A 19166-nucleotide genomic window follows, 5' to 3' on the forward strand; every position below is an offset into this window, starting at 1 on the left:
GGTCGAACAGCCTCTTCTGCAATGTAGGGATTCTGCCATTTCATGATGATTCTATGATGAAGTAACATTTAGTTTTGTGGGTAACTAAAGCATACAGATAAAGGGATCCCAGCTTCAATTCCTGATTGGCAACAAGGTATATGATCTCAGCCAAGGAAGCAAAAGGGGTACAACAAATGAATTTGGCACAGCATTTCTAAGGGAAAAAAGAAATCAATAATGATTCCTGTTCAGGAGTGATATGAAGTGATCTGTATTTGAAACTGTCCACATATAGACACTGATTAACATTCACAAGACTCAGCCATTAGTGATGGCTGTTAGCATCTATGGATTATACTCCAGAGTAACTCGGTTTTCGCAAATAATGCCCAATTGAGTTGGCTACTGAAAGGTAATGCATACTTTATGTAGCTATGTACCAGCAAAGAGTCAAACTCAGCAGAAGGGAAGAAAATTGAAGGAAAAATTTGACGGAAAAAAAGACAGATCTGAGTCTATCACGTTTAGTACTTCAGTGCAGGAATGTAATAAATCTGCAGGGACTAATGAATACTGTTGCTAATAAGGTCATGATGAATTGATCTATGTTGGGTGAATTTGTCTGTTTGAATCAACACTATAACTAGGAAGAGAACTAACATTGATTATTTAAGCTCAGCTATTCCAAATGATAAAAAAAACTTGCAGATACTCATTAATCTTTTTTAATATCTGCTGCAGTTAGACTGCAGATTACTGACTCTACACTTATGTTAGGACTCATCCAGCAAGAAGAAATAAGAAGCATTTCATTAACAGAAGAGAAAGCAAATGGTTCCTGATACAGTCAATTTGTGATGAACTTGCCTTTGTATCTGCATCTAATCAACTTTGATAAAGAGATATTAGATCAAGCTAATATTCCAGACAGAGAGAGCTAAGAAAATAGTTCTTATTCTCAATGCATTCAATTTGCTTTGCCTTGGTTTCTGGAATATCTGATGAACATTCCCCCAAAATAAATATGGAAAGCTAGGAATTAGTACACTCTTGAAGCTATTGCTTATAACACAGAAAGCGTTAAAAAATCTTTGTCACCGGATTTTATTACATTATTTTAGCATTGCACTTACTTGCAGTACAAACATCGTGTTAATATGTCGTATGAATCGACTTTCAAATAGCTGTCGCAAGTTTTCAAACTTTATTAATTGTTCTGCCACACTTTGCAGTTTGCGATGGCCTAATAAAACCAGAATTTTAAAGGGAAATTGAATTACTGCTAATGGATAATACAATTTCATGGTTATTCCATTAACCTAGGTGTTTTTTGACTCAAACAATGAATGCCTGGCACAAATGTTACACAAAGCCTTGCAGCATTACTTACTTGGAATATCACAATCCTGCAACATCTGGTTATAGAAAATCTTCAAATAGCCGTGATTGCCAAATGGGAAAATTCATTTTCTTATTTTATCAGTAAAATTGTAAAAATGAATCATTGTGAAAAATCAGTATTTAGTGTGCTTGTTATTAACTTATCGGGATTTTGAGTCAGGGAATTAAGTTATATTAGATTTTACAAGTCGTTCTACAATTGTATTCCACTCTGCAAAACTGTGATGAAAATATGAATTCTCTGGCCATTCTGTTTGCAGGATTCTCCGGTCTTGCCAGGAGCGCACCTCTGCCCCATGGAGTTCGTGGCAGTGTTGGGGTAACATCAAAGGGAAACCTCACTGAGGTGGGGCCAGTGAATCCCACTTCTAGCAAACAGCACGTTGCCTTCCACCACTGGGAAACATGCAGCTGACAGTGACCTATGATGTGTGTCCGCTGACAGTGACCAGCAACATGTTAAAGATATTACTAGCAGTGTGCGTATGACTTTTCCACTCTGGGATTCAAGAAATTAGGAGAAAATTTGTGAGTGAACGCATTTGATTTTTTTTCTTTTTTTGGAGGTGCTTTATAGAAATGAAACAGATAAAATGTAGTTTTATTTCTATCACCACTGAAACGTCAGCTCCTATTCACAACTGTGAAAAAAAATCGCTCTTGGACTTCTGTCCCAGTGAGAAGAATGAATAATGGTGGGGAGATCTATTGCTGATTAGTCTGCAGTTCTAATCTCACTGGATAGCATTCTACTCTTGAATATGGGAAGACATTAAATATGAAAATAAGTAAAAAGTGGAGCCTTGCTGCACTAGATCACATTATTGTTTACAATTGCTTCACAGTCAAACAAAACTATAACTAACCATAGATCATAAAGCAAATGCTGCAGATTTACAATATATCATAAATTACCACTTAAGATGACAACCTCATTTATGTGGAGAAATAATTCCACAATAACAGAAAACACTACATCTAACCCAGATTTTATTCAGCAGTGTTTGGTGTGGCCAACTATTCCATTCCCAATAAGTAAAAAGTGGAGCCTTGCTGCACTAGATCACATTATTGTTTACAATTGCTTCACAGTCAAACAAAACTATAACTAACCATAGATCATAAAGCAAATGCTGCAGATTTACAATATATCATAAATTACCACTTAAGATGACAACCTCATTTATGTGGAGAAATAATTCCACAATAACAGAAAACACTACATCTAACCCAGATTTTATTCGGCAGTGTTTGGTGAGGCCAACTATTCCATTCCCCAACAGAATCATTTGTTTACCTTAACAAACTTACAAAAGCCACCAAAATATTTGTAATCTCCCTAAGTAGGGGGATTAGAGCTGTCCACTAGCAGTAGCTGAAATAGTTAATTATGGAAACTGTGAAAGGTGCATCAAATTTTGACAGACTTGAAATACCTACTCTCAACAAAACTTAACACTCATTAATGTAGATATTCCTGAGAGATTGGCACCGAACACATAAAACACAATAAACAATCTTTCATAGGAAATTGCCAGTCACTTCTAAAAAGCAGCAGTATGACATATTTATTAAAATAATTTCTAAGTTTTCTGTCTATATTGAAAATTTACACTAATATGCGCCAGAAATCTCCGACCTGGCCTGGTTTGGTCCTGCTGCTGTGCATGGAGTTTTGATTGAGTGCCAAATTCTCTGTTCTCTCTGGCAGTGGTGGCGGGGTGAATGAGATAGGAGAATCCTGCTCTTGGTGTGAATATTACGCAATGAAAAGGGTTAAAGTGATGAGGTTACAAGTTTTAAAATAATTCCTACTAATTTTCTTAATTTTCTGAATATTAGGGCACTGGGATGCAACTTTACTGATCCATACAGTCTTCAATATCTCAGAAAGCAGCGCTACATCATGCAGGCACATCGTTATTGAGCATCAGCTAATGATTTAGGTTAAGTTGATTGGCCATGCTGAAATTGCCCCTTAGTCTCCTGAAATGCGTAGCTTAGAGGGATTAGCACGTAAATACGTAGGGATAAGGGGGTAGGGCCTGGGTGGGATTGTGGTCGGTGCAGACTCAGTGGGCCAAATGGCCGCTTTCTGCACGATAGGGTTTCTATGATTCTATGTGTCAGAGAATGGAATATCTTTACTAGCTGACATCTTGACCATCAAGTATTCCCAGCTCAGCTGCAAGAGAAAGCTGCTGAGCAAGGTATTGAGGCAGAGCAAAAAAAGAAATTTCATTTATCTACAACTTTCACAACTTCAAGACATTTCAAAGCTCTTCACAGGATTTATTTTGAAGCTATTTCCCAGATCTGAAAAGATCAGCACCTAGTTCTCCCGAGCTGGTTTTAAAATACACATAAACACACAGAGACAACAGTTAATTTTGAAGCGCAGTTAGTGAACTATATTATTTTCTTAAAATATTTTGAGAAGTTATCCAGCAATGAACAAAGCTGAGGTGCACCACCTGCCTCAAGACAGCCTGATTTTATTGAAAGTGGTACAAAGCAAGCTGAATAGTTTTAATACCAATTAGAAATACATTAGCTCAAGCATCCATTTGGGTTTTAAACTACATAAAAGGAAAGCAACAACATAGAGAAAACATAGCCATACCTGGGAATAACTTAACATTCATGCAATTATTCAGGGCTTCAACAGCAACAATGCAAGCCTGTAGACTCTCAGGCGTAGACAGATCACCATTTCTTAAAGCATGTTGATGTTCTTTAGCAAGGTCCAGCTCATGCTATTAGAATAACAGGAATAATTATTTTTAAAAACCAAAGATGTCTATATTCAATATGATAATGCTAGGAAAAGTATAAATGCTCTGAGAAATTATAACCTTGGTCTAAATTGACCAATATATGCTTAAGTCTACATCAAGTGGTCATTGAATAATAATATTAGAAGGGAGTAAGAAGGATTGTCTTGTATTATTTCCTGATACATCAGAGAACCAACAAAAACATTCCTGCTTGCAATGCTGCAGGCATAGAAAAGGTTGATGTCTTCATCCACTTCTCAAATTCAGCTATTATAACATGCCCCAACAGCGTGCAGGAATTTGAATTATAAAACAAAACCTAAATTTGGTATGCTTTTCTTCATTCTGCAACATAAGTCTTCCTCGACGGTGATTTTCTGGCTCTTTCCACTGGTGGGATCTTCTGCTCCTGCTGACAGTGAATCCCCACTGCGAGTTTCCTGACAGCAGAAGGTGGAATCAATGGGAATTCCCATTGACAGTGGCGGGATCATAAGGTCTCAGTGCCAGCCAACAGTGGACCGCCTATCAAGAAACATACAACTAATCTATACGCAATGGGGAGCTCAGGAAACCATCCATCAAGGAAACAACCTTTGCTGCAGTGCCCTAACTGAGCTGCAACATCTTGAAACACTGCATGTGACCTCAATGGATTGTGGGAGTTTTGCGAGTTGAGAAAAACTTAAATATCTTTCTAAAAATCTAATTTTATTTGTCTTTGTATTTAACATTCAATTGCAGGTACTGTTTAACTTCTAAATTTCATCCAGGAACTTAAGTAGGGGGATTAGAGCTATCCACTAGCAATAGGTGAAACAGTTAATTATGGAAACTGGGTTGAACTGGTCTTGCTATACTTGAGCTCAGCTGGTGCTTTCATTCAGAACACGTAAATTCACACATTCTCAGAGCAGCCAGCCCTGGAGTACAACGTCAGTGGACAGTGGACGTTTGGTGAGCTGAGGAAGTTTGGTAGGGACAGAGGTACTCTTTTGCTTTTCTAACTTTTTCACTCTATATGAATTGATTCTTGCTCTGCTACAGGGCAAGAAGGGAGTTGTTGAGAGAATCTGGTGAATAACATAAGTGATCAAAGTCTATTTTCCTAATAGTTCTGGAATTTGTGATGAGATTAATAAATATCCAAAAGAAAATAAATGACTGAATAAAATAATTAAGTAATTTATTAAAGCTCATAAGTGTGGTAGGACAGGTGATGTGTCATGGCTTCAGCATGTGGGAACTCCTGGATTCAAGTATTATTTAGAACAAACATGTCTGCAGCTTGAGGAGCTTTGGTTCAGTCATTGAACTGGAAGCTGTGGTGTGGACACTGTGGTACATCAGGGACAGCCAAAGTTACCTGGATGCTCCGTAATAGGAGGTCACACCCCTTAGAATAGAGAACCTTGGTTTGGAAAGTAGTCAGGAATTCGAGAGGATGTGGTTGCAGCTGACCCAGGTAATGGGTTCCAGTGTGCAGGAATGTCAGCCTCTGCAACTGTCCAACAGGTGTGAGGCTCTTTCAGCTTGTTTGGGTGAAAATGGGGGCTGTATGGTGGATGAGCTGACTGACAGGGAGCTGTATTGCCTGCCGTTGCCAGGGTTTGGGATAGCTGCTTAAAGCTGGAGAGGAACTTGCAGTGGGAGAGGGAGGATCCAGTGGTCACGGTCCATATAGGTACCAATGACAATGACAGGATGAACAAGGAAGTTTTGCACAGTCAGTATGAGAGGCTTGGCACCAAGTTAAGAAGCAGAATCTAAAAGGTAATAATGTTTGAATCATTACCTGAACTACCTATGATAAACTACCATAGGGTAAATAAAATTAGAGAAATGGATGTGTGGCTCAAAGACTGTTGTGGGAGAAATGGGTTCAGATTCATGGGAACTGGCACCAGTATGGGGAAAAATGGGATCTATAGTGTTTGGGTGATCTACACCTGAACAACGCTTCAAATCCCTGGAGAGATATCACCAAAGCTGCCTCCACAAAATCCTGCAAATCCACTAGCAGCATAGACATACCAACATGAGCGTCTTCTCACAGGCCAATATCCTCAGTTTCGAGGCACTGGTCACACTCGACTAGCTGTGATGGGCAGTCTGCGTAGCCCACATGCCCGACACAAGACTCCCGAAATAAGTGCTGTATTCTGAGCTCTGCAATGGCAATTGATCACTAGGAGGACAGAGGAAATGCTACAACAATGCTCTGAAAATTTCTCTAAATAAATGCAACACCCCATTGACCAGTGGGAATCACTTGCCTTAGAACGCACAAACTGAAGAAGAATCGGCAAAAGTACCAATCAACTTGAATGTCACCAGGTGGAGCACGTGGAGGCCAAATCCAAATAGCGGAAAGAGGGTGTAGAATCTAGAGTGTCCCACCCACTCACTTCATTAAACACCACCTACCAAACCCGTGGCGGAATCTGCAGCCCTAGGATTGGATGATTCAGCTACTGCAAAATCCACCTCTCCAGAGTGGAAGCAAGTCATCCTCAATTCTGAGGGGCTGCCATAAATGGTGAAGAAGAATGGGAAACAAGGCAGTGGCAGAGATACTGAATGAGTATTTTGTTTCTATCATCACAGTAGAAGATAAAAATCTGAAGAATAGTAGAAAATCAAGAAGAAAATGGAAGAGAGGAACTTAAATAATCAGAATCACTAGAGAAAATGTATTTGAAAAACTAATGGTACCATGACAACTATGCACCTGATGACCATCATAGGATCTTAAAGGAAGTGGTTGCAGAGATGGTATTGTACTGGTAGAATGCGCTGATAGCAAACTTCCAACATTCCCTATATTCTGGAAAGATCCACAAATGTAATACTTCTACTCAACAAAGGAGAGAGGTAGATAACAGCAATCTACAGACCAATTAGTCCAACAACTGTCATTGGGAAATTGCAAGAATTTATTATTAAGGAGATAGTACCAAGTCATTTAGAAAATCAAACCAAAAAAAATCAAAAATCATGTTTGACAAATTTATTAGCTGTCTTTGAGAATGTAACAAACAGGGTGCCAGTTGATGTAGTGCATTTGGATTTATAAAAGGCATTTGATTAGTTCCACTTAAAAGTTAACTGCACAATAGCTCATTGTGTTGGGGGAATACATTGGTTAACTGACAGAAAGAGAACGTCAGGATAAATAGACAATTTTTAGAATGGCAAAGTGTAACTGGTGGAACACTGCAGCGATCAGTGCTGGAGCCTTAACATTTACTATTTAGAATAATGATTAGAATGAAGAGAACAAGTCTGCTGACAATATAAAGACAGATAGGAAAGCAAGTTGTAAGGATAATGCAAAGACTCAGCAATTTGTGTACAGTTTTGGTATTCTTACTCAAGAAGGGATTTACTTGCATTGGAAGCAGTTAAGATTCATTAGGCTGATCTCTGGGGTGACAGGGATGTCTTATGAAAAAAGATCCAATAAGCCTTTGCTTATTGAAGTTTAGAAGCACAAGAGGTGATTTATTGAAACATATAAGATATTAAAGGGGCTTGATAGGGCAGATACTGAGAGATGTTTACCCTCATGGGGAAATCTAGAAACAAGAGGAACAGTTTCATAACAAGAGTTCTTCATTTAAAATAGAGATGAGGAGGAAGTCCTTCTCGCAGAGGGTCATTAGCTCTTGAAATTCTCTTCCACAGAGTAGCAGAGTTTGGATTGTTGAATATAAGGCTGAGTTAGACAGGTTTTTGAGGTGCACGGGAGTCAGGGGTTATGGCAGACAGGCAGGAAAGTGGGGATAAGATCAGCCATGACCTTGAATGGCAGAGTAGCCTGGCCAAGCTGAATAGTCTACTCTTGTTCCTATTTCTTATTATCATATGACCATTGAGGATATTCAAGGTCGAAATCAATAGATTATTGCTCTCTGAGGGAATCAAGGGATATTGGAAGCAGGCAAGAAAGTGGAGTTGAGGTAGAAGATTAGCCATGATCATACTAAAAGGCGGAGCAGGCTAGAGCAATTGAATATATACTCCTGCTCCTATTTCTAATGATTTTTTGAAGCAGCATAGGAATTGTCAATTTCAGCCTTCTGGCTTGATCATTTTCTCAAATTGAAGAGAACAAGTCTGCTGACAATATAAAGGTAGATAGGAAAGCAAGTTGTAAGGATAATGCAAAGACTCAGCAATTTGTGTACAGTTTTGGTATCCTTACTCAAGAAGGGATTTACTTGCATTGGGAGCATTTTAGTTAAGATTCATTAGGCTGATCTCTGGGGTGACAGGGATGTCTTATGAAGAAAGATCCAATAAGCCTGTGCTTATTGAAGTTTAGAAGCACAAGAGGTGATTTATTGAAACATATAAGATACTAAAGGTTTAGAAGGTTGAGTCAACTGTTCTGAATATTTCTTAACAGCAATAAACAGCTATCTTAGTATCAAGAAGAAACTATTCTGCAATTTCTATACTGCCTTTGTGCATGTCGTCAACATATTCAAAAGAAATATTTTGAGAGGTGCTCTGTTCATCTAAGTGATGCTGACAGCCATATTAAGAAACAGATAACCAGAAAATTTAAACAACGTTCCCTTGCAAAGTATTCTGATAGCAGGGTGCAGTGACAGAGTGGTTAGTGCTGTTGCCATACAGCTCCAGCGACCTGGGTTCAATCCAGGTGTCTGTAAGTGTGGGATTTGCACTTAGGTGGATTGACCATCGCCCCTCACTATGTGCCCTGTGATGGACTGGCATCCCATCCTGGGCGTATCTTGCTGAGTGCCCAGTTTCTGTCAGGATAGGCTCTGATTTCCTGCAACCCTGAACCGCTGGGAGTGAAGTAAAGGAGTATTTATAGCGGAGATGGCCTGATTATTTTAACTTGCTTTGACAGAACATAACAAAGGGATACTACAATTGGGGGAATAAAGAATTCAGAAGTAGAATAAATAGAATAATGAAAAATGTGTGTCTTTCATTCCAAATAGGTTGTAATTTAACCGTTGTGATTGAGAGATGGCTCTTGTTCTATAAATTCTGACACCTTTTGAAAGTGTTTGGTCTTTGAGATGCACATCCATAATTAGAGTCAATAATTTACTGGCTACAGTGGAGAAGGAAGGGAAAAATAGACATATAGATATACCAAGTAATTTTTAAATTACTAACTTACTTATCAGCCCCCTCACCTTTAATCTAACATAGCTTGCTTACCACAAGAAAAATGACTTCCTCTAAAAGTTTTTGTTCGTTACAATCAATGACTTGTAATTGATGATTGCTTTGGTGAATATGATCCATTTGTTCTTTAACGGTCTGCAACAGCTCTTCGTAAGTTTGAAGGGTCTGCTCAATATTCTTCACTTCAACAAGACTCACATCAATCAGTTCCATCATTTCAGTTACTTGCTTCTCAGACACAATGATTGATCGTATGTTTGCCTGGAGGATAAACACAATAAAATCACTGGTACCTACATAAGCCACCGTGTGTACTGTGACTCCAAATATTACAAATACACACACACGTACACATTTATTACAATTAAATATTGGTGAATTATTCTTTGTTATGGTGGCAAAAAAGTTGCGTTTCACGAAGAGCAGTAATGATTTTACATGCCTTTGCTATTTCAAATGAATAAACTGATGTGCGATTGCAGTATTAAAATCTTTCTCCATTTTTGAACATCTTCAATGGTCATGGGCCAATCTTAAAATTATCTTAAAGTGTAACTGCTAGAAATTCACAAGAGCTATTAAAATTGGTCATTAGGGGAAACATTCAACACCCTCTTGAATTTTAAATGGAGCTTTGATCTGAGACACAGGGTGTGATGTTTCCTATCTACACATGGCAGGCGACATGATGGAAGGGAATGGAAAATATTGTGAGATTGGAAAAAGTAATTAATTGCCATCATTAATGCTGTCTGGGATCATGCAAAGGTGACAGGTGCCTTTTTGCCTAGGCTGGCAATTACATAAAGTTCAGCAGAAATCAAGCAAGCCAGAATGTCAGAGCAATGGGCTTTTCAGTGCCTTCTGGACTCCCACAGGTGCAGGGTGCTTTTGACTGTTCTCGTGCCTATAAAATCTCCTTGGCAATAGACACTGGGCCCGATTTTACCATTTTGATTCTAAGCGCTGAATCTGGGCGCAATTCAGATCCGACTTGGAAAACTGCTCTCAGGTGCCCCCATAAGCATGTATCCTGAAAACCAAATTGTGAGTCTGAATTGTGATGTGGGTGGGGCTTATCGTGCCTGAAATGTTGCTGCTCCGATCTGAGCTTTGACCTGCTCGGTGAAAAAAAATGTCACATCACTCTCTGTCACATCACTCCCAGGCCGCAAAAAGCAGATAACTTGACCCAGGAGCGAAAGATGGGAGTGATGGCCCCCACAAACATTGCTCCGCCCCCACAACATAACTGTCCCCCTTATCCACACACATGCCCCCCAGCCGCTACCCAGACTGATAGCGACTCTCTGCTCTCTTCCCCCCCATCGATCGCCCGCAGATGTGGCAGCAGACCCCCCTGACCCTGCCCGCACCCCCCCCCCCCAACCACCACCACCACCACCACCAGAGATCCATGCATTGCATGGATTTAAATTAAATTAATGAGCTGTCTGCCCAACTTTATCAGCACTTCCCCCTTTACCATTGCATTCGCCCATCCAAATTCGGCACAATACAGACATGCTTTGCAAGGGTCTGTTTCGAGCATTCCAGCTTCTGAAGAGGTAAGTTCAGAGCTTCCGGCAGCTCTCTAACTCAGATCGGTGGTTGGGGGAAAGAGGCAGGGGCCAGATCATTCTGTGGTGAGGAGGGTGGGGAGGAGGGAGGTCCAATCATTCTCTGGTGCGGGGGGGCGGTGGGGAGGGTCAGATGTATCTCTGGTGGGGACGGGGTTGGGGGGGAGCCCGATCGCTCTCTGGCGGTTTGGGGGGGGGGATGGGAGAGGTGGTGGCTGGAGGCCAAATGGATCTCTGGTGGGGGGAGGGAGGTCTGCTGCCACTCAGTGGGCCATCGGTGGAGGAGGAAGGGGGGGCAGGGGGTCACAATCAGTATGGGTAGCAGGACGGTGGGTGGATAAGGGCGACAGTTACATTGTGAGGGTGGGGCAATGTCTGTGGGGGCCATCGCTCCTGCTTTTTGCTCCTGGGCTGCTTTATCCACTTTTTGAGGCCCAGGAGTGATGTGACAGGGGCGCATTTTTCAAATTTTTTTTTCACGGCGCATGCGCAGTTCAAAGCTCCGATTGGAGCTGCAGCTTTTCGGGTGCAATCAGCCACACCCACAACACAATTCAGACTCGTGATTTTGTTTTCAGGCTACGGGTGTATGGGGGAGCTTGAAAGCGGTTTTCCAAGTCAGATCTGAATTACGCATAGATTCAACACTTAGAATCAAAATGGTAAAATCGGGTCCATAGTCTCAATCTGCTTTAGGTGCATTTATTTCATTTTTAACAGTTAAACTTTAATCTTTATAGAATCATAGAAGGGTCATAGAATCCTCCCGTGTGGAGGAGGCCATTTGGCCTATCGAGTCTGCACTAACTGCAATTCTACCAGGCCCTATCCTCATAACAGCATACATTTACGCTAGCTAGTTCCCCTGATACTAACAGGCAATTTAGCATGGCCAATCCACCTAATTCGTACATCTTTGGACCATGGGAGGAAACCGGAGCACCCAGAGGAAACCCATGCAGACACAGGGAGAACGTGCAAACTGTATACAGACAGTGACCCAAGCTGGGACCTGGCCCAGTGAGGCAGTAGTGCTGACCACTGTGCCACTGTACCACCCTAATCTTGCCAGAACTAAAAATTATTTAAAAAATATTTTATGAACTACGAACCAAGCATTTTAAGAAACATTTACAATTAATTACATAGTACTTTAAACCTATTAAATAAGAAATACAATCATACCAACATTCATATAACTACATGCATACGTATAAATGGATTATTGATTAGTGGACAACATGGTGGAACAATGTTTAGCATTACTGCCTCACAACGCCAGGGACACAGGTTTGATTTCAGCCTTGAGTAACTATGTGGAGTTTGCATCTTCTCCCCATGTCTACGTAGGTTTCCTCCGGGTGCTCCGATTTCCTCCCACTATCTAAAGATGTGCAGGTTAGGCCATGCTAAATTGCCCCTTTGTGTCCAAAGATGTGTAGGTTAGATGGATTAGTCATGGTAAATGCACAGGATTACGGGGATAGGGCAGAGGGGACAAACTGGGTGGGATGCTCTTTCAGAGAGTTGGTGCAGACCTGATAAGACAGATGGCCTTTTTCTGCACCGTAGGGATTCTATGGTGCCTTTAGCACACTTTCTGTCATTCCATATTATAATATCTTATATTGTCAGTACTATCATTGGATGAATAGTTAACATGTTCAGCTCACACTTTTCTGGCCATTCTAGATGTGGGTGATATAACTCATTCAAAACAAAATAACACTTGCTTTAAAATAGCAAACAGGGGGATGCCATACAAACCCATTGAAAATGTGCTCATTAATTTCAGTAACTAACTTTCTGGATCACATGTACACATCTTATTTCTGACCAGGTAGAATTAATGAATGTAGCAGTGATTTGTGTTTTGTGTGTCAAGTAACAGTGCACTTCTAAAATAATTACCTCATCTAACACATGGAGATCTTTGCTCATTTTCTCTGCAAAAGCTTCTGAATTAGAAATAGACTGATCAAACTGTTCCATTAATTTCTCAATATCAAAGGCCTCTTTCGATGTTAGTTCTTGATAAACACCGACCTCTTCTTCCTCTTCAACTGGTTCTTTTGCTTGCTGTTCCATTGGAGGACGCAGGCTCTCTGGAATGCAATAACATTTTGTATCTTCCCATTGTGTTGTGGAAGCAAAAGTTTCATAATTCAAACCAATGTTCTCTTGAATTTACCTATGCTATACACAGCTCATTTATTGCATTGTGCAGTCCTGTGTATACTTACTTCATGAAATTATGCTTACTTACTTCATGAAATTTATAAAAGTGCATACGTGACAGTTCAAAGTGACTTTACATGAAGTTCAAACTAGATCAATTTCTTTCAATACATTCTGAACAGCCTCAACACAATTAAACCTTATATTTGCAATATTCTTACGTCAATACTGTCTGAGAGGTTTTACAGTTTCCAAACCCTCAGTGTACTACAGCAGAAAAGCCTTAGACAGAAGGCCTCCCTTCAGGAGAGTTGATGACCTAGTGTTATTATCGCTAGACTATTGATCTAGAAACTCAGCTAATGTTCTGGGAACCTGGGCTTGAATCCTGTCACAGCAGGTGGTGGAATTTGAATTCAATAAAAAATATCTAGAATTAAGAGTCAACTGATGACTGTGAAACCATTGTCGATTGTTGGAAAAAGCCATCTGATTCACTAATGCCCTTTAGGGAAGGAAATATGCTATCCTTACGTGGTCTTGCCAATGTGACTCTTGATCCATAGCAAAATGGTTCACTCTCAACTGCCCTCTGGAACGGCCTAGCAAGTCATTCAGTTGAATCAATCGCGACAAAGTCAATAAAAGGGAATGAAACCGGATAGACCACCTGGCATCGACTTAGGCATTAGAAAAGACAACAGCAAAATAGTCCTGTCATTCCTGAAAAGTCCTCCCTATTAACATCTGGGGGCTCGTGCCAAAACTGGGAGAACTATCTCACAGACTAATCAAGCAACACCCTGACATAGTCTCATGTCTTCAGGTTAAACATGGGCAAGGAAACTTCTTACTAATACTGTCCTCCTTTGACTGATGAATCAGTATTCTTCCATCTTGAACAACACTTGGAAGAAGCACTGAGGGTGATAAGGGTGCAAAATGTACTCTGGGTGGGGGATTTTAATGTCCACCACCAAGAGTGGCTCAGCAGCAGCACTACTGAAGGAGCTGATTGGGTCCTAAGGACATAAAGCAGCGCTACTGATGGAGCTGATCGGGTCCTAAGGACATAAAGCAGCGCTACTGATGGAGCTGATTGGGTCCTAAGGATTGATACTGTTGACTGGGTCTGCAACAGGTGGTGAGGGAACCAACAAGATGGAAAATCATATTCTTATCAATCTGCTGGCTGCAGATGCATCTCTGCACAACAGTATCGCTATGAGTAATCACCGCACAGTCCTTGTGAAGACAAAGTCCTGCCTTCACATTGAGAATAACCTCCATTGTGTTCTGTGGTGCTATCATTGTGCTAAATGAGGTACTGTGGGCCATCAACAGCAGCAGAACTATATTCCAGCACAATCTGCAATCTCATGGGCTGGCATATCCCCCATTCTACCCTTGCCATCAAGCCAGAGTTCAATGGAGAGTGCAGGACGGCATGGCAGGAGCAGTACCAAACATACCTACAAATGAAGTGTCAACCTGGTGAAGTTACCAAACAGGACTACTTGCATGCCAAACAGCATAAAGAGCAAGTGAGAGACAGAGCAAAGCAATCTCATAATCAACCTCTTCGGAAGTTCGTCAGTTTCACTCTCCTTTGTCTTTGGCCACGCAATTTTTCAATTGCAAGAATTTTGCCTTTTTCCTTTGGAAAGAATTTCTTATTGAATGGCGGGGCAGGCTCGAAGGGCTAGATGGCCTACTCCTGCTCCTATTTCTTATGTTCTTATTATGTTCTTATGTTTCGCTTTTTTCACAGATGCTTCCGCCACTGGAAACAGATACTCTTTTTAACTCATTTTTAACAAAACCCTCCATGATTTGAACACCTCTACTGAATTTCCCTTTAACATTTTCTGCCTGAAAAGAAAACTATATCTGCCAGTTTCACCAATCTCTCTACCTAACCGATGTCTTTCATTTTAGATTCCAATTCTCATTTGATACATATAGGTATGGTGCCAGAAGGTTGGAGGATGACAAATATTACCCCTGCTCCAAGAGAGGCCAATCAGCTTAACTTCATTGGTGGAGAGACTATAAGAGACACTATCCCACAGCAAAACTGAAAGTTGTGTGGTTGCGATATATACACACTTTCAAAAAGCTTTAGCTAAAATATTACACAGTAGATTTGCTAGCTTGTTGTGGGCAAAGTCACAATTTGCATCCTTACTTCCTTTACCAACTTATCATGCATCCCATTCCAACCAACAACTTCTACTTGGAGCACTGCAATTATTTAACACCTTTTTATTTTTACCCTATCCGATTCCTCCACCACTTTCTTCACTGTGACTTTCTATAGTTTTAGTCCTGTCTGTCTGACTGCAGTAGGCCCACATTTTTCTTTTCTAATCCTTTCCTGTTTACATACAGATAGGAGTTTTCACAGTCCATCTTAATGTTTCTGGTTAGTTTACTTTCATATTCGATTTTCCTGTTCTGTCAGGTCTTCATTTTCTGAATTCTAAAATGCTTCTAAGCTTCAGGCTTTCTCCCCCTTTTTTGCAAACTTTATAAACCGCTTGCTCTGACATAATAAAATTTTTAACCTCCTTGGATCAATTTTCCTGTTGGGTTTTTGTGTTTCAAAGGGATGTACATTTGTTATAAACCATATATGAATTCTTTTAAATGCCAGCCACTGCTTGTCTAATTTCATAATCTACAACAGCTTGCTCCTGACATCTGGTCATTTCCTTTGTTTAGATTTACACTCATGGCAAAATTTTCCCAGAAAAGGGCAAAATGCTGTTACTGTCATAAAAAACTGTCCAACTCATCAGTTGCAATAGCAGGGTTTCACGCTTCAGACTGTATTAGTTATTCATTCTTGGGGAACATGCCCTATTATTGGCGGACGGCCTCTGATTTGCCTATCCCATCATGAATTCTGCGCTATTCAACTCTGGTACCATATTTAACTGGTACCTGCACGACTTCCACACCACTTGCACTTTAGGACAGCTCTGTAGAATATGGCATTCAAAATCAAGCAGCGTGGAGCACCAGAATTTAGTGATGTCTCATTGGAGAGCTTTGTGGACAGTGTGTTGACATCCACCCATGCTCTGGCCGCAGGACTTCCAGCAAGGTGATCAATCAGGCTTGGGAGGCAGTTATTGCAGTGGTCAGTGCCAACACCCACCAGAAAAAGTTAGTCACCCAGTGCACAAAGAGGATTAATCATCACTTCCATTCTGCCAGGGCAAGTCAACCATCTCATCACTCTCAACTCACACTCGCAAGCCCATCACACATTCTCAAGGATCTCACACAGTGCTGAAGAACCTCACCGCTTGAAGGACCCTCACATCTCCATCTGGCCACATCCCTTCTCCAGCTTGCTCCAGGGCTCAACTTGCCAACCACATATGCCAGGTAGCCTTATTATTTCTCCTTGACTGCATCATTCACACTCTCTTCACATCATGTAGGACAAACTGACTCATAATAAAAAGGACGACTAGAGGACTCGTGGAGATCAAGGTGTTCATGGGCTTTGAATACAACTGGCTGGAGAGAACATGGATCACGTCTGTGCTGATGGTGAAATTGTCAGAGTGAACCCAAATAAATTTCCTGCACTACTGCATCCATCAGCCAAACATACTGAGTGATGCCTCTAATTTCACAGCCCCCTGACATCCACTAACTATCTGATCTTTCTTGCAGGCACCTCTAGAAAGCTGCAGAGGGCAAGCATGAGCCACGCCCTCAGCTCCAGTCCTGATGGCACCTCCTAGTGATAGCACATTTGGAGACCCATTGTTGCGTTTAAGCACACACTCCACCAGTGCAGACACATATACCTCAGTGGGACCTAGTTTTAGAATAGCTTCTGAGTCACAGTCTAGTTAATACAGTGCACAATCTGATCTACAGTAAGTGGAGGTTTGATGCTTGCTGAACGAGACAGCACTTTCTGATGTCTGATGCTGGATGCCCTCCATAAGGGAGCACCTCATCTCAGGACGGACACATCGCTGTGACCTGTAGTCATCCTTCTAAGCATGAAAGTTAAGTAACCATGGTCTGTAATGATCCATCATTTGGAAGTTAATGACTGAAATTAGATCAGCGATGATACTGGTCCACGATAGAGGAGACTTGCCTCAAAACACCTCTTCTTGGAATCTGCTGGCAATGAGGCCATCATGAACATGTCTAACTTGTTTGGCCTACACATCTTCAGCTTCCACGACTTCATCACCATCATACTCTTTGATGCTCTCAATAGGTGGCATGTGTAGCTTCTCCATCATGTCATTTGGCAAACTGTCACCCATTTGCAGCGCCAGGTTGTGAGGTATGAAGCAAACCACAACTGTGCACGACACCCTTGGGGAGTATACTGAAGTCCTTCACCAAATCTGTCCGGTCATCAGAACCACATTTTTCATATTCCTATGGTGTATTCCACCAAAGTCCAGGTCATTCTACGAGCCTCATTTTACCTTCTTTCAGCAAAAATATGAGACCACTGTCAAGGCATCATTAGCTCCTTTGCAGGCAAACTTTGTCCCTGAGAAGACAACTGTGGATCTACTGTGGTTCCTTGTATATGTCGAAGATCTGCATTCAATTCAAGATATAAGAGTCATGTATCCTTCCAGGATATCTGGTGCAAACCTACGTGATGCTTTTGATATGGTCACACACCAATTTACATTGGAAGCCTCTTTGATTGGTGTACTAGAAGGCTTGTTGTCAGGGAGCTTTTATAGCTACTTGAATGCAATCAACGGCACTCAGTTCTTGTGCAAAACCAGTAATCTTAACAAAATCCAGTGCTCTTATGTTCTGGCTTGCTTGATCTCACAAAGTTCACAAAACTGTGTGCTTTGCAGGAATGGCCCCTGGGTGCAACACTTGTGAGATCCTGCTGTGGAGCCCTGGAATGAACCACTGTTTTAAATGTTGAGTACAGCAGTCACTTTCACCACCATTGGTACTGGGTGTCCTCCCAGTTCCCTTGGCATCTGTTCCTGCAGAATGTGGCAAATGTGAGTGACTAGGTCATTTGACATGCACAGGAGTCAGCAATACGTTCTTACTCATCTGCAGGTAACATGCACCATCTATATACCCGAAATCTAGCAATACGTCTACAAATGACAGCTCTCTGAGGATCATCCTCTGTGACCAGACAAGGATCTGCTGCTCCTTGATCTTGAGGGTTTGGTTTCCTCCTTTAACGAGTCAGATGCCTCCTTTGCATTCTTCCCTTTCTTCTTTCTTGTTTATAAGCAATAACACAGGCATCAGAATCCATCTTCTTCATGGACTTCTCACTGCAGCATTAAACAGAGGGAGGCACAAGAGTCACATTTGTTCGTAAAGGCTCACTTTTGATCAAGGAATCATCTGCAACTGCAGCCTCAAGGCCTCTCTGCGCATGCCAGAGACCTCTAGCCCCTGAAATGATGCTCAGGGCAGGGTGCGCATGAACATTCACTACATTGCATCTACCCACTCCTCCAACACACATGACCCATTTCCAACAACTTCAGTTAGGTGACTGGATGTTGCACTTTCAGCTGAAGCACTGGAATCATCATTGCCTGTACTCCAAGACTGTACAATTTTACCTGACACTGAGGATGGCTGTTCAGTGCATACATTACTGTAATTAAATGGGATTTGAGGCTTCACCTTCGTGAGTGTTCCATGGCCACATTTCCAACGAGGTCCTCTAGCTGGTCGAGTTACCCAGTAATTATGCAGTTGCATAATATGCTGGTGAATTTGAAGGCTGCACATGAGGGTTAAAATTAGAGGAACATCTTTGCCACTTGAAAGATCAGGGTGCGTGGATGGGCATAATTGTTGCACTTGCCTGATTTCCTGCATGTTAATTGAGCAATACTAACCAATCTCAACTTTGGTTGTGTTCTTAACTTGGAACCAACATTTCAGTTGGGTGGCTATTTAGTTCCCACCACTTCACCTAGTCAGATGTTTGTGTACAACCTTCCCCAATTGATTTCTCCCTGTAGATCCTGTGCCCTCGTAGTCCTTTCCCTTCCTGCAGTTGTGTCCAGCCCTTCCACTATGAAGC

General features: G+C 41.3%; 1 protein-coding gene across 1 annotated transcript in view; it reads right to left on the reverse strand.

The window, feature by feature from the left end:
- LOC145342675 (exocyst complex component 1-like) overlaps positions 1-19166 on the reverse strand; it is an 87833-nt gene that overhangs the window by 43788 nt on the left and 24879 nt on the right. The window contains exons 4-7 of the mRNA XM_080188228.1: positions 12824-13017; positions 9366-9593; positions 4007-4139; positions 1116-1225 (exon numbers count right to left, since the gene is read on the reverse strand). Of these exons, the coding sequence (XP_080044354.1) occupies positions 1116-1225; positions 4007-4139; positions 9366-9593; positions 12824-13017 (665 nt within the window). The remainder of the gene's footprint in view (positions 1-1115; positions 1226-4006; positions 4140-9365; positions 9594-12823; positions 13018-19166) is intronic.

The sequence above is a fragment of the Carcharhinus amblyrhynchos genome, chromosome 4 (assembly GCF_965287045.1).
Source record: "Carcharhinus amblyrhynchos chromosome 4, sCarAmb.v2.hapA, whole genome shotgun sequence".
Lineage (NCBI taxonomy): Eukaryota > Metazoa > Chordata > Chondrichthyes > Carcharhiniformes > Carcharhinidae > Carcharhinus > Carcharhinus amblyrhynchos.